This window comes from Rhinopithecus bieti, unplaced genomic scaffold (genome assembly GCF_001698545.2).
Source record: "Rhinopithecus bieti isolate Rb0 unplaced genomic scaffold, ASM169854v2 scaffold_11508, whole genome shotgun sequence".
NCBI classification, from domain to species: Eukaryota; Metazoa; Chordata; class Mammalia; order Primates; family Cercopithecidae; genus Rhinopithecus; species Rhinopithecus bieti.
The window spans coordinates 1,271,302-1,287,958 of NW_016806932.1; the positions used below are offsets into that span (position 1 = coordinate 1,271,302).

Genomic DNA, 16,657 nt, shown 5'->3' on the forward strand with positions numbered 1-16,657 from the left:
GAACAAATAGCAACAAAATAACATTGAACAATTCTCTTCAGGTTTTTAGTCTTGTTCTTTTTTAGTTCTTTGACTGTCCCAGGATCTTGTAATTATTTCATCACTTTTTCGTGAGCCAAGCAAAATATATTCTCATCTTGCAAATGAAAAGCAAGATACCTACTAGCTTGAGCATTACCCTGAATTTCTCCGGAAGAGTACAAATATCCAAGTAGACTATAAACCCTTCTTTAATTCTGTTTATTAAATCAACAAATTGAGAACGTACTATACTTAATACATCTGTATATTAATACTGTATTTGGCAGGGAGTGGGGCTTTCCTTCAGTAAAGCAATCTCTCTCCTAATGGTTAAAGTTAGATAAATAACTTCACCTAAAAATGTGAATTCTCCAAGAAGCAGAGTTTATTCTATGGTCTGATAATTTTGTAAGTACAAATTCGCTGGGCAAATTCTAAATGGCACTAAATTTTATTGTGAAGGGCTGGTTCAAGAAAAAGGTATTAAAAGGTGGGGGAAAGATAACTGTTGGAGGAATCTGACCTCTCCTTACCAAGTGACCCAGTCATGGGACAAACTGACATTATGTGCCTTCTGATGTGATGCCTCAGAAAGCATCAACATTCCTGCGGTTTAGGAACATTACTGCCAACAATGCATAACAAAACTGGTCATGAGGAAACAGACAAACCCAAATGTAGAATGTAGCTCAGATAGCTGGCCTGAACTCTTTATTGTCAATGTCTTCAATGACAACAAGGCAGGGGCGAGTCTTCTAGGTTAAAGGTGACTAAAGAAACAACGTGCAATATATAATTCTTGAATATTCTAAAGCATAGGGAATGGTGGGCAATAAAACCGAAAAGTTTAAACTGCACTCTAAATATGGGGCTAAGGTGTTTACCTGTGACCTTGAGATATGGTTTATAACCTAGATGAACTCTTAATAAGGCTGAAAAGAAGTCATTTAAATGAAGAATAAGCTTTTAGTCCAGAGAACCTTTGAAACGTGCAGTGGCTCACGCTGATAATCTCAGCACTTTGGGAGGTCGAGGCGGGTGGATCACAAGGTCAGGAGTTCAAGACCAGCCTGGCCAACATGGTGAAATCCCATCTCTACTAAAGATACAAAAAAATTAGCCAGGCATGGTGATGCGCGCCTGTAATCCCAGCTACGCCAGCTACGCGGAAGGCTGAGGCAGGAGGCAGAGGTTACAGTGAGCTGAGATCGCGCCATTGCACTCCAGCCTGAGCGACAAGGCGAGACTCTGTCTCAAAAAAAAAAAAAAATAACCACCAGAGGTGGGAGGATCCCTCCAGCCCAAGTGTCTGTCGTGCGCTAGGATCTTGCCACTGTACTCCACCCTTGGCAACACAGCGAGACCCTCTGTTTTTTCCTGTCTTCTTTGATAATATTGGTAATCTATTTTATAGTTTTCCAAAGAAATGTTACTAAGTAGTGGTAACAGATTAGCATTTGGCAAATAACAATTAACAAAGGCATATTTTGAGTGTGGAATAAGGTAGTTTTATAGACTCAGTGGATTCCAGGCAACGAACTTAACTTTTTTGAGATGCAGATAATTATAATTATCTGTTCTTTAAATGTTAGTTTGGGCCCTGACATAGCTTTAAGTGACTGTTAATATTGGGTTTCTTACATAGAACCCTTGAGAGCTATCCAGATTATTTGAGCCTCTGTCTTTGCTTCAGATATATGATGAAACGTGATTTGCAGAACTTTTGAACTCCATGAACAAAACTGAAGTCTAAAGTTGTCCAGGGTTACTCAAACTCACTGTCTTCAGCATTTACTAATATATACCTATACAAATAGATGAAGGCTGTGGCTTACTTTTTGGTTCTTGCCCCATGCTGTACTTTACTTTTGCTTGTCTCCCATCTTACCTGTGATCACTGTGCCCATATTGGCTGATCTATTGTTATTTCCCACAAATAACATATTTCTTGTATTTCCTACAAATACTATTTCATACAGATGGTTGTATTTGACACTTTTACCTGTTAGGAAATAAAATGAACAGTAGCTAGGAAGAAAATTATGGCTTCCACTTTATACTCAGCCTGATACTAAGAAACTTCTCTTAAAATTGGGGGGAAATATGAATATTAGGGTGAGAGAATACTAAATCTTGCTGTTTAAATTTCAAAAGTTTTAGTCACCTTAAAGTAAGTTAACAATATTTAAGCCTGATTTATGTTTAATTTCAGAATTCAGCATTCTTTCTGGATAAATCTAGAGCATTTAAAGTGACATCCAAGATAAAACCTTTAAGGGATTTTTGCTGTAATTTGCCTCAGTAGTCTGACTCTTGTCCATACACTTCAAAGCAGATAAACCTAGTAATCAACTAGAGCCATCTGTTCTTAATTCTACACCTTAAGCCTACATGCAGCTCATCTGTGGCTTCTACTTCTGTGGTAACTTCTGTTCTATTTTTTCTGTTCATAGCTATCATTTTTCTATTCAAACATATTAACTCCCAGTGCTCATAGGTAGACACCTTAGCCCTATATTTAGAGTCCAGTTTAAACTTTTCAGTTTTATTTCCCACCACTCCCTATGCTTTAGAATATTCAAGAATTATATACTAAATATACCCTGTACTTACTTCTCTGCATTTAGCTCACACCGTTGTCACCGTTTTCAACTGTCTTATAGTATGGCTAGCTCTGTCTTAAGAGAGTCCTGGCTGAGGCCATTGCACTCTCACCATTGTACTCTAGCATGGGCAACAAGAGGGAAACTCTGTCTCAAAAACAAAACAAAAAAGAGTCCTGGCTGGCCGTATGCGGTGGCTCACACCTCAAATCCCAGCACTTTGGGAGGCTGAGGTGGAAGGATCCCTTGAGCCCAGGAGTTCAAGACCAGCCTGAGCAACTTAGGGGGACCCTGTCTCTAAAGGAAGGAAGGCAGGGAGGGAGGGGAAGCAGAGAGACTGAGGAAAGGAAAAAAAAGGAAGGGAAAGAATGAATGGATCTGGGCCAAATCAATTGTCAATTCCTTCGTGCTTTTTGTATTACACAAATGGTATTATGCTATAGAATATACTGTTCTGAAACTTATTTTTTTTTTTCTTGAGGTGGAGTCTCGCTCTGTTGTCCAAGCTGGAGTGCAGTGGCATGATCTCACCTCACTGCAACCTCCGCCTCCCGGGTTCAAGCGATTATCCTGCCACAGCCTCCCGAGTAGCAGAAATTATAGGCTCGTGCCACCTCACCTAGCTAATGTTTATATTTTTAGTAGAGATGGGGTTTCACTGTGTTGGCCAGGCAGGTCTTTAACTCTTGACCTCAAGTGAGCCACCCGCCTCGGCCTCTCAAAGTGCTGGGATTTGAGGCATGAGCCACCACGCCCGGCCTGAAACTTTTTATATGTCATACATTCTAGACAGCTTTTCTGATTAACCTATGGCTGAGTTATATTTTGTAAAAGGCTGTGTAATGTAAGTTTGTAATGTAAGATTTATTGTTTCTGGTCTTTTTTTTTTTTTCTATTACAAACAATGCTGAAATATTTTTGTATGTGTAGAAATATTTGTAGGATTAATTCCCATTGAAATTGTTCATTCAAAAGTTATGTGCATTTAATAGAGTAATGGAGTAATGGAATAATGGTTATTCACCAAAATGCCCCCCGCCCCCCGGCTTTTTTTGAAGACAGTTCTCCCTCTGTCACCCAGGCTGAAGTACAGTGAGTGATGTGATCACAGCTCATGCAGCCTCAGTCTTGAAGGCTGAAGCCATCCTGACACCTTATCCTCCCACTACAGGCATGTGCCACCATGCCCAGCTAATTTTTTTTTTTTTTTTTTTTTAGCAGAGTTTCGCTCTTGTTGCCCAGGCTGGAGTGCAATGGTGCGATCTTGGTTTGCTGTAGTCTCCACCGCCCAGGTTCAAGCATTTCTGCCTCAGCATCCCGAGTAGCTGGGCTTACAGGCACCTACCACCACGCCTGGCTGATTTTTGTATTTTTAGTAGAGACAGGGTTTCACCACGTTGGCCAGGCTGTTTGCGAACTCCTGACCTCAGATGATCCGCCCACCTTGGCCTCCCAAAGTGCTGGGATTACAGGCGTCAGCCACCACGCACAGCCTGCCCAGCTATTTTTTTTAGTTTTTATAGAGATGGGGGTATCACTATGTTGCCTAGCCTGTTCTCAAACTCCTGGCCTCAAGTGATCCTCCCACCTCAGCCTTCCAAAGTACAGGGATTACAGGCTTGAGCCATCATGCCCAGCCAGTTTGTAGTATTTTTAACCATGGAAATTCAACTTTTTATATGCTTATTTTCTAACCTCCTTGGTTGGTATATGTTTGATAAGGGCCAGGTCTGCATCTTATTCATCATTACAAATAATGATTCTACCTTATCTAGTATGGTGCCTTTTATAGATGATCAGTAAATAATAGTTTAGTCCTCCTGAAGCTGTAGGTAAAAAACTTCTCCTCTCTTCAGTCATTTTATAGAAGTTGAATAAGTTGAAAGTGACCAATCACAGGAGTTTCAGCAGTGAACAAATAACAAAAAACCCCCACATTTTCCACTTACTTACTTTAATCGGTGACGTTGAATTACAAGTCCTTGTAATGATCAGGAAGACGTTTAACAAGCTAAGTTAACCACTGCATATGTAATGGACAAGTGATGTTCGAATTTCTTGATGTGACTTTAAACTCTAAAGAAGTCCTCATGCAAAAAGAAATCATAACCAGTTAAGAAAACTAAAAGAACTCTCTTAAGCTAATCATGATCCTCTTTAAGTATATAAACTATCAAACTATTAGCTAATCATACAAGTGAAAGGACTTTTCCCCCATCACCCCTCCCCTTTCTATTAGAGTGAATCAGATAGAATCATGATTGTGTCAAAAGTTCAAAAGGGAAAATGGAAGGTAAAATGAGCTGAATTGGCACTCTTCTCTCAACATTGTACCTGTAAGCTTGATATGTTGTTTCAGAGATTAACTTTATAGACTTCCGTACCCAGAAGTATGAAAATTCTTAGGGACTCTTTTCACAAGCTTGATCTTAACGTATTTGAATAAAGAGAGCAGTTAATCCCCTTTGTAAAGTAATTTGAGAGGAGGGAATTCAGAATGTAAAATCTCACCTGCAGAAAACACTCAACTCTGTAAAGGCCTTTTTATCTTTAAGACACTTACAAAGACTTAATATTTTAATGCGGAAGGGTGAACTTGGTTAAAAAGCCAATAGGTGAAATTAGAGAGAAATAATCCAGTGCTTTCTTTCTGGGAATTATTCTACTCTCCAGGGGACCTAATTTTATTCCCTACGGGGAATGAGAATACCCTCTGTACAACAAGCCAGCATCTTTAAATATAAGCTTGACTTTTAGTATAATAAGAGTCTTGTTAGGTGCAATTATTTCCTTAGTCATTAATACAATGAACAAATGTTGTGGTTACCTGGGAAAGAAAATTCAAGTGCTTTTAAATCTCTTGTGAGATTTGGTTTCATGCTTGAAACCTATACACTGTTATGCCCAATAGATCTGTTGAGAATTCTAAGCTATAAGGTATACAACATAGAGAAGTTAATACACTTAGGAAAAAATTGAGACCATTACAAAATGGATGTAAGGTCCTAAATAAAAAGCTTTTATTGTGCTGAGTGACAGCTATTTACTAGTGGCATTAAGCTTAACAAATAGGTAGAACTTTCTTAGGAGTTAATATTACAAGATGATGTCCCTGTATACACAGTAGGAAGCCAGTCTTTCCTTCAGGTGGCACTTAACTTTTTTCTTCCAGTTGTAAAACACTTTGCAGTTCTATGCAAATTCTGTGCTAATTAATTCGAGGTCTGAATTAACAGACAGAATATAATTAAGAGAATATATAGTGTTGAGTAGTATTTTTGGTAGAGTATGGCATTAGTTATTGTGTTAAGTCATTTCTGTCACCTACAAACTGTGATATTTTGCACATTTTAAAATCTTTTTGACTGGGCACAGTGGCTCATGCCTGTAATCCCAGCTCTTTGGGAGTCCAATACAGGTGGATTCGTTGTACTCAGGAGTTCAAGACCAGCCTGAGCAACATGATGAAACCCTGTCTCTACCAAAAGTACAAAAATCAGCCAGGTGTGATGGCATGTGCCTGTAGGCTGAGCTACACAGGGGGTTGAGGTGGGAGAAATCACTTGACCCTGCTGTGATCATGCCGCTGCTCTCCAGCCTGGGTTAGAGTGAGACCCTGTCTCAAATAAAATAAAATCTATCTTCTCCTTTTTTTTGAGAGAGGGTCTCGTTCATTGCCCATGCTGGAGTGCAGTGGTACAATCACAGTTCACTACAGTCTTGAACTCCTGACTCCCGGGTTCAAGAGATCCTCCTACCTCAGCCTCCCAAGTAGTTAGGACCACAGGCACATGCCACCATGCCCAGTAAATTTATTTTATTTTTTATATAGATGGAATCTTTTTATGTTTCCCAGGCTGGTAACTCTTGACCTCAAGTGGTGCTCCCACCTCAGCCTCCCAAAGCACTAGGATTACAGGCATGAGCCACCATGCCAGGCCTGAAATCTATTCTTAATTATAAAATACTGGTCTCATACCACTCCTAATAGTCTTTAGTGTCTTTAGTCATAAACCATTTTTTATTGGATTTGGTAGCTTTTTTTTTTTTTTTTTTTTTGAGTCGGAGTCTTGCTCTGTCACTCAGGCTGGAGTGCAGTGGAGCGATCTTTGGCTCACTGCCATCTCCACCTCCCGGGTTCAAGCAGTTCTCCTGCCTCAGCCTCCCAAGTAGCTGGGATTACAGGCGCCCGCCACCATGCCCAGCTAAGTTTTATATTTTTAGTGGAGACGGGGTTTCACCGTATTGGTCAGGCTGATCTCTTGCTGGTCTCGAACTCCTGACCTTGTGATCCTCCCACCTCGGCCTCCCAAAGAGCTGGGATTATAGACGTGAGCCACCCCACCAGGCCTAGCAAATTTTTTCTTTAAAAGGAATCCAGTAAAAGATAATAGAAATCTTTCTTGTTACTTTTTTTAAATTTAGAAGTTGAACTTGAAGTGGCCCCAACAAGTAGCCTTTCAAATCTTTTTTTTTTTTTTTTTTTTTGGAGACGGATGTCTGGCTCTGTCTCCCAGGCTGGAGTGCAGTGGCTGGATCCTCAGCTCACTGCAAAAAGCTCCGCCTCCGGTTTACACCATTCTCCCTGCCTCAGCCCTCCGGAGTAGCTGGGACTACAGGCGCCCGCCACCTCGCCCGGTTAGTTTTTTGTATTTTTAGTAGAGACAGGGTTTCACCATGTTAGCCAGGATGGTCTCGATCTCCTGACCTCGTGATCCGCCCGTCTCGGCCTCCCAAAGTGCTGGGATTACAGGCTTGAGCCACCGCGCCCGGCTGCAATCTTATAAAGAACAAAGTCTCCAGAAATTTTCTTACATTCTGGAGTAACTTCCAAGTACTGGGTGTTATGTTTTCAGTTCTTGCCCTCTGCTTTTAAAGCTGTGGGTTTATGAGCTTGGTCTACTGAGTACGATTTAATTTCCTACTAGTGGTAAGACCACAGACACTGTATGCAGCACTTTCCCTACTGTTTTTGGCATTTTTTAGGTGGCCGTTAAGAATAATGTTTTATTTAGGTCCTTTTTTATGCAAGATCTAATCTAATCCTCTTAACAAAATATTTTGTTTTCATTTAAAAGTAGCTAAGTGGGCGGGTCACAGTGGCTCACGCCTGTAATCCCAGCACTTTGGGAGGCTGAGGTGGGTGGATCATGAGGCCAGGAGATGGAGACCATCCTGGCTAACACGGTGAAACCCGTCTCCACTAAAAATACAAAAAATTAGCCGGGCGTGGCGGCTGGACCTGTAGTCCCAGCTACTTGGGAGGCTGAGGCAGGAGAATGGCATGACCCTAGGCGGCGGAGCTTGCAGTGAGCCGAGATCGTGCCACTGCACTCCAGCCTGGACAACAGAGTGAGACTCCGTCTCAAAAAATAAAATAAAGTAGTTAAGTGAGTCAGCACAGTGGTATGACCCTGCAGTCCCAGCTACCCGGGAGGCCAAGGGGAGAGGATTGCTTGAGCCTAGGAGTTTAAATCCAGCCTGGGCAATGCAGTGAGACCCTCTCTCTGGGAGAAGAAAAAGAATTTCTACATCAATGGGCAGTGATAGGCATTGAGACATAAGTTGGGGTTTTGCTATAATGAATGAGCACCAAGAAAATTAAATTTTAAAAATGAAAAGGTTAGTTGTATTTCCCCTATGAGGACTGTTTGCTGAGGTACTAGCTAGAAGAATAGTCAAGAGCCAACCTTTCTTCACCCCTGCTTAGTTGACATTTTTAAAACTCACTAAAATAATAAGAAAATGACCTACATTTATGCAGATAGCCCCAGGCAGAATGACATCCAAAAGCATGCATGCAAAGGTACATTTAAAAGTTGTATTCTTGTGTAAATACTTTTGAAGAACTAGTGGGCCAGGCAGTGGCTCAGGCCTGTAAGCCTAGCACTTTGGGAGACTGAGGCGGCAGATCACGTGAGATCACAAGTTTGTGATCAGCCTGGCCAACATGGTGAAACCCCGCCTGTACTAAAAATACAAGAAAATTAGCCAGGCCTGGTGGCAGGTGCCTGTAATCCCGGCTACTTGGGAGGCTGAGGCAGCAGAATCACTTGAACCTAGGGTTGCAGTGAGCCAAGATCGCATCTCTGCCTGGGCAACAGAGCGAGACTCTGTCTCAGAAAAAAAAAAAGAACTAGCAAAATCTTTTTTTGTTATGGGTAAGAGGTCATCTTAAAAACGTCATGATTTCGGCCGGGTGCGGTGGCTCATGCCTGTAATCCCAGCACTGTGGGAGGCCGAGGTGGGCGGATCACCTGAGGTCAGGAGTTCAAGACCAGCCTGGACAACATGGTAAAACCCTATCTCTACAAAAATACAAAAATTAGCTGGGCATGATGGTGGGTGCCTGTAATCCCAGCTACTCGGGAGGCTAAGGTGGAGAAATCACTTGAACCTGGGAGGTAGAGGTTGCAGTGAGCCGAGATCATGCCACTAAACTCCAGCCTAGGCAACAAAGCGAGAATCTGTCTCAAAAAAAAAGAAAAAAAAAGTCATGATTTCTTTTGTTAAGGTAATCAGATTTGCCATATTATCAATTGGCAAGCCTAGATTCCCCCGTTCCCCCATTTATTTGAAGTTTCCTTAATGTACTTCAATTTAGGAGTAACTTTTTCTGTTTCAGACAAATCTTCCTATTTTCAAGCTGAAAGAATCTACTGTTAGAAGAAGATACAGTGACTTTGAATGGCTGCGAAGTGAATTAGAAAGAGAGAGCAAGGTAAGAATGATTCGAAATACAGTTTTAAAGCAAAACATTCCAAGTTTTAATGTTTAATATTTCTCAGGAAAATGATCTTGAATAAAATGGGTAAAAGCAAATGTGATTTCTTTTTTTCAAATAGTTCGATGTCATTTTATAGAGGTAGAGTCTTTGAAAATTTTCCGTAGAACTCTTTCTCTTGTCTACTTTGGCCCAGTTGAGGTCTTTGCTGACTCACACTTGAATAACACTTCTTAGAATCTTCTTGCTATTACTTCCTTCCTTTCCCTCATCGTCCTATTCCATCTTCCCCTCTCCACACACTTAAGCCAGGTTTCTCTTTCTCAGTACATTTTATAAATGTCAGTGTATTTCCAACTTTGTTTTACTGACACATAAGTTTTTTTCATCACACATGTGTTCATGTAACAGAAGTTTCATTCATAAAGCGGTAATGACCTCACTGTGTGATATATGTTGATACTCTTCAGATTAGCATTTTTAAATGATGGCCGTGATCCACTAATGGGTTGCTGCCTGCAATTTAAAAACACTGTTACATGCCTGATCTTCTTAGAATAGAATTTGGTAGCTTTGGCTTCAAAATAAGTTAAAGCAAGGTCTCACTCTGATGTCTCTCATTTCAGCCCTGCCTCAGAATGACATCAGAGGCAAGGAGTCATGGAAGGACATGGTATGCTCAGAATGATGAAAAGTTATTTTGTGACTAGAAAGTAGATGAAAAGAAGTGGGTATGGTAGGAGTCCTGAACTAGATGAAGGCTAGTTTGTACTAATTTCTCAAGTTTTATAAGGGTTATGGTTTTTTTTTTTTTCTGTTTCTAGCTTAAAAATGGCTGCATAAGAGCACAAAATATGCAGATCATAGCATTCCAACAAAAATGTAAAGAAGGCCAAGCATGGTGGCTCATGCCTATAATGCCAGTACTTTGGTAGGCTGAGTCAGGAGGATCTCCTGAGCCCAGGAGTTCAAGATCAGCCTGGGCAACATAGTGAGTCACGCCCCATCTCTTCCAGAATGTTTAAATAGGAATAAAACTAGAAATACAAAATCCATGTTAAGAAAGCTCTAAAACTTTACCAAAAAAAATAAGACCTAAATAAAGAGGGACCAGGTGCAGTGGCTTACGCCTATAATACCAGCACTTTGGGAGGCCAACGCCAATGGATCACTTAACCTCAGGAGTTTGAGACCAGCCTGGGCAACATGTGAAACCCCATCGCTACCAAAAATACAAAAATTAGCCAGGCATGGTGACATGCACCTGTAGTCCCAGCACGCAGGAGGCTGAGGCAAGAGGATCACTTGAGCCTAGGAGGCAGAGGTTGAAGTGAGCTGTAGTCTCACAACTGCACTCCAGCGTGGGCACCAGAGCCAGACCCTGTCTCAAAAAAAAAAAAAAAAAAAAAAAGGTGTAATACTGTATTCCTTGTAATACTGTGTTCCTCGTTTGGAATATTTACTTTTGAAGATTTGTTTATTTTATTAACATTTTAAGAGAGCTCATTCTTTGTGTTCTAGGAGTTATAGGTAGAGCTATGAACAAATTAAGGTCCCCTCTTTTATGGTGCTTATATCTTATTAGGTAAATTGCGGCGGGGAGGGAGTTGTTAAAGAGAAGGCAGGAAAAATGTAGTAAAATATATAGATGTCAGATAATGAGAAGCTCTAAAAAAAAAAAAAAAAAAAAAAAAAAAAAAAAAACTAAGGGAAGTAGGAAGTGCCAGGGGAGCCACTCTCATATAGAGCACAGGGAAGGCCTCGCTCTAGGTGACATTAGCAGAGACCTGCATGAAGTAGAGTAGTGTCTTCTAACTTATTTATAAATTCATAAGATTCTACTAGAAATTTCAGTAGGGGTGTTTATAAACTTGCAGATTTATATATGAGCTTTAGAATCAGAAAAAACTCAAGAATAACCAAAAAATATTTTCAGTATATAGTGGGCAGCAGGTGTTTGTTCTCCCAGACGTCAAAACATCTTAAGGCTATAGTAATTCAAACAATGTGGTGTAGTCATATGGCACTTAGTGATGAGAATACATTTTAAGAAATGCATCCTTAGGTGATTTCATTGTTTGTGCAAACATCATATGAGTATACTCACACAAACGCAGGTGGTGTAGCCTGCTACACACCCTAGGCTATGTGGTACAGCTTATTGCTCCTAGACTACAAGCCTATCCAACATGTTACTGTACTGAATACTACAGGCAGTTATAACACAGTGGGAAGCATTTGTGCATCTAAACATAGAAAAGATATGGTAAAAAATACAGCGTGGAAAATTTTTTTTTTTTTTTTTAAAGCACTGACAATTTTTTAAATGGTACACCTGTATAGGGCACTTACCATAAATGGAGCTTGCAGGATTGAAAGTTGTTCTGGGTGAGTCAGCGAGTACGTGGCAAGTGAATGTGAAGACCCTAGGACATTACTGTTTATTACTGCAGGCTTTATAAACACTGTACATTGAAATTTATAAAATATTTTTCTTCAGTAATAAATTAACCTTAGCTTAGTTTTAAACTTTTACTTTAACTCTTTGACTCTTGTAATTTAACACTTAGCTTAAAACAAACATGTTGAACAACTATACAAAAATATGTTCTTTATATTCTTATTCTATAAGCTGTTCTCTATTTAAAATTTGTTTAACTTTTTCTTAAAAATTAAGTCACAAATATACATAGGAGCCTAGGCCTGCACACAATCAGGATCACCAAGACATTTCTAGGCAGTAGGAATTTTTTACCTCCATTATAATCTTATGGCACAACCATTATTATCTTGCGTGGTCCATCTCTGATGGAAACACTGTTATGCAGTGTATATTGCTTTAGGTTGGGCAAATAGATGAGTGGAATGTAATAGAGTTTAGACTTTGACCCATGTATTTATAGGGAATTTAGTTCATAACAAAAATAACATTGTCATTCCGTGGGAAAGGAATTCAGCAAATGGAGTTGAAATATTTGTCTATTAGGAAATAAAGATTTGTATCTCACTATATACAAATTACAGATGGTTAGGAAATTGATAGATTAATTGATTGACAGAGTCTTGCTCTGTTGCCCAGGTTGGAATACAGTGGTGTGATCATACTATAACATCCTCCAACTCCTGGTCTCAAGTGATTGTCCTGCCTCAGCCTCCCAAGTAGCTGGGACTACAGGCATGAGCCACCATGTCCAGCTAATTTTTAGAATTTTTTTTGTAAGAACGGGGTTTCACTATGTTGCCCAGGCTGGTCTCGAACTCCTGGCCTCAAGTAATCCTCCTGTCTTGGCCTCCCAAAGTGCTGGAATTACAGGCATGAGCCACCACACCTAGCTGAGAAGTGTCTTGATACATAGGCTTTGGGCTTTGCTTGACATACCATGTGGCACACTGGAAATGTTTAATAAACTTTTGCTGAATGTATATTTTGCTTTTTTTTATTATTCTTATTTTTATTTTTAGTAGAAATGGGGTTTCACCACGTTAGCAAGAAGGTCTCGATCTCCTGGCCTCGTGATCTGCCCACCTTGGCCTCCCAAAGTGCTGGATTACAGGCGTGAGCCACCCCGCCCGGCCGCTTTTGTTTTTAGTAACAGCTTTATTGAGATATAATTCACATACCATGCTCTTCACCCATTTGAAGTGTATAATTCACTGGTTGTTAATATGTTCACAGAGTTGTGCAAACATCACTATTTTAGAGCACTAGTCAATTTCAGAGCATTTTTATCACCCATTAAAAGAAACCCTGTCCCCATTAGTAGTCACTGCTGATTTCTCCCCAACCCTTCCTCACTCAGCCTGAGGCAACTACCTGCTAGTCTCCTTTCTCTGTGGATTTGCCCGTTCTGGACATATATAAATGGAAGCCCAGAATATGTGATCTTTTTTGTCTGACTTCTTTCACTTAACATGTTTTCACAGTTCATGCTTTTCTAACATGCATCAGTACTTCATTTCATTTTATTCCTAAATAATATCCTATTGTATGCTTATACCACATTTTATTTATCCACTTATTTGGTGGACATTTGGTTCTACTTTTTGGCTATTTTTAGTAGTGCTGCTGTGAACGTTTATGCATAGGTTTCTGTCTGCATGTGTTTTCATTTCTTTTCAGTATATACCTACCAGTAGATTACTGGGTCATGTCATAACTCTTTTTAACCTTTCGAGGAATTGGCAGACTGTTTTTCCAAAGCCACTGCATAATTTTAACATTCTTACAAGCAATGTGAGGTTCTACTTTTCTCCACATCCTTACTAATTGCCTGTCTTCTTTATTATATTGCCTGTCTTCTTTATTATAGCTATCCTACTGTTTGTGAAGGGGTGTTGCATTGTGGTTTTGATTTTTATTTCTCTGATGGCCACTAATGTTGATTTTTTTCATGTACTTACTGGCCGTGTATATATCTTCTTTGGAGAAATCTTTATTGAGATCTTTTGCCTTTTTAAATGGATTCATCTTTTTTATTATAGAGTTATGTCGAGAATATATAAGATTCTTAGAGTTCCCTATCAGATACGTCTGTGGGTTGTTTTTCACTTTCTTGATGTTGTCCTTTGAAGCACAGTACTTCACATTTAACATTAGACCAGTTAAATATATTGAGAGTTAAATCCATGTGAAAGTTGTACTCATATTACAGTATTGGAAAGAACAATGTAATCAAGTTGTTTTGTGGTATATTAGTACTTTTAACTAAGGTCTGTTAAACTAAGCTAGAAATTCGCCGACATGTATTATGGTCAGATCTTTTAGCTTTTATTCTAGTTTACTTTCGCTTTCAATATATTATGCTCACCAGGTATTCTGTTTCTCACCCCACATGCATGCACATATCTTTGCATTCGTGACCTTTTAATTAGTATTAGATTTTTTTTTTTTTTTTTTTTTTTTTTTGAGACGGAGTCTAGCTCTTGCCCAGGCTGGAGTACTGTGGTGCAATCCCGGCTTACTGCAGTCTCTGCCTCCCAGGCTCAAGCAATTCTGCCTCAGCCTCCTGAGTAAAGGGGTTACAAGCATGCACCACCATGCCCAACTAATTTTTTGTATATTTAGTAGACACAGGGTTTCACCATGTTGGCCAGGCTGATCTCGAACTTCTGACCTTAGGTGATCTGCCCACCTTGGTCTCCTGAAGCACTGGGATTACAGGTGTGAGCTACCGCACCCAGCCTGGTGTTAGAATTCCAATTAGGTGTTTTCAGACTGCTTTAGCAAAAATAATTTGATGTAGAAGAGAATCTTAGCTGGATAAGCCATTTATGATTTTTATAGGTCATTAATCCTGTTGCCTACCACCTCACCATCCATTTGAATGACTAGTTTGAATATGTTCGGAAGAATGTATCTCTACAGAGGATAATATAGCAATCCTTTTCTTAAATTTCCCTTATATATGAAATTTATATATATTTAATTATATATATATATATTCTTAAATTTTTTAAATCATTTTCCTTCTTTCTTTAACCGACATCTTCGAGCCATACTTTTGTTAAGTTTCATGCTAAATTCTACCCTGAATTAATGGTGGTCGTTTATTTAACGCACTGGTTCTAGATTCTTTTTTTAAATAATAATTGTGTAGATACAGATATTTTTCCCTGCCCACCAGATAGCCATTCTACTGGAACTTAATGGTTAGCATTCCTTTGTTTCTCAGTTATAAAAGGTCCCTGCAGATTTTAACTCTCAGCTAAACAGATGCTAACATGGGGGTGAGATCTAAGAATGCTAGCATAAATTCACAGAGATAAATCCTTAGATATCTTCATCATTGGTCATGTGGGGAGAGTAAATCTAGGAAGGGATTATAAAGTTTACTTGGACGTTTCGTTTTTTGTTTTTATTTTGTTTTTTGTTAATCTACATGAAGTCGAGTTGTTCTTTCCCTTTTTTACCCTATTGAATTTTGTTTGAGGATAAACTCCTTGGTGTAGAAACTGTATCAAAGGTTTAAAGTTTTAATTTTTTTGAATATGTGTAATTTTTATTAGTGAAAAGAAATATATATATGTATCAGTTTACTATCTATATTTCTCCTTGTTCTAATTGTTTGCTTACACATTTTTCTGTTTGGGTTTAAAGTAAGGATCCAGCTAAGTGGTTGGTCATTTAACAGATATTTGAGCTTCTGTTGTATGCCTAGTTTTTCTTAAAATAACCACAAGAAGCCTAAGACAGGGGTCTTGATTTGAAGGCATTAGTATGATAGATTGGTGGTTTTCCACCAAAGACAGTTTTATCCCCTGGGAGACATTTGACACTGTCTAGAGACAGTTTTTATTGTCTCAGCAGCGGGTGCTATGATATCTAGTGGGTAGAGGCTGGGGATACAGCTAAAGAAAAGAATCCCAGCCTGGACAACATGGTGAAACACCATCTCCACAAAAAACAGAAAAATTAGCCAGGCATGGTGGCACGCTGTGTGCCTGTAGTGTCCCAGCTATTCGGGAGGCTGACGCAGGAGGATCACCTGAGTCTGGGGGAGGATGCAGTGAGCCATGATTGCACCATGGAACTCCAGCCTGGGTGACAGAGCAAGACCCCATCTCAAGAAAGAAAATAATGCACAAGAAAGCCCTGCAGTACAAAAATTACCTGATTCTCAATAATGCTAGGATAGAGAAACCAAAGTAACCTGTGAAATAGCTAGGTGCTATTTAATCAAAACAAGTATTTTGAGCTCCAGAATAACATTTTTAAAAATTTGTTTATTTTTTTTAAGACGGGGTCTCGCTGTCACCTAGGCTGGAGTGCAGCAATTGATTTTAGCTCATTGCAGTCCTGAACTCCTGAATTCAAGTGATCCTCCCACCTCTGCCTCCTAAGTAGCTGGGACTACAGGCTCACACCACCACACCCAGCTAAGTTTTTTTTATTTTTGTAGACATGTGTCCAGGCTTGTGTCAAACTCCTGGTCTCAAGCAATCCTCCCGCCTGCCTTGGCCTCCTGAAGTGCGGGGATTGCAGACGTGAGCCACTACACCTGGCCTAGAGTAGTATTTGAGCTCCAGATAATTCCCAGAAGGGAGAGATCGCAGGAGTTGACCCTTGGTTAGGCTTTGAAGGGGAAAATTTGGGATCTTCTTTTAGTGCGGGGAGGGAGAAATGACAGGTCTTTGGGAAAAGACGCAGGATAGGGCATTTGTGAGAAAGTTGACTTGTTTCTTAATTTAGGAAACAGAATAGTGACAACTAGAGTTATTGATATTTTGTCATCATCTCAAACACAAATAGGAAAGACTATAACGCAGATGGTAAGAGGTTGAAGAAACCAGAATTCTTTTTTTTTTTTTT

General features: G+C 39.7%; 1 protein-coding gene across 1 annotated transcript in view; it reads left to right on the forward strand.

The window, feature by feature from the left end:
* Nucleotides 1–9,406, forward strand: part of SNX3 (sorting nexin 3) — a 41,061-nt gene extending 31,655 nt beyond the window's left edge. The window contains exon 2 of the mRNA XM_017878747.1: nt 9,250–9,406. Within this exon, the coding sequence (XP_017734236.1) occupies nt 9,250–9,402 (153 nt within the window). The 3' untranslated portion in view covers nt 9,403–9,406. The remainder of the gene's footprint in view (nt 1–9,249) is intronic.
* The last annotated feature ends 7,251 nt before the right edge of the window (nt 9,407–16,657 follow it).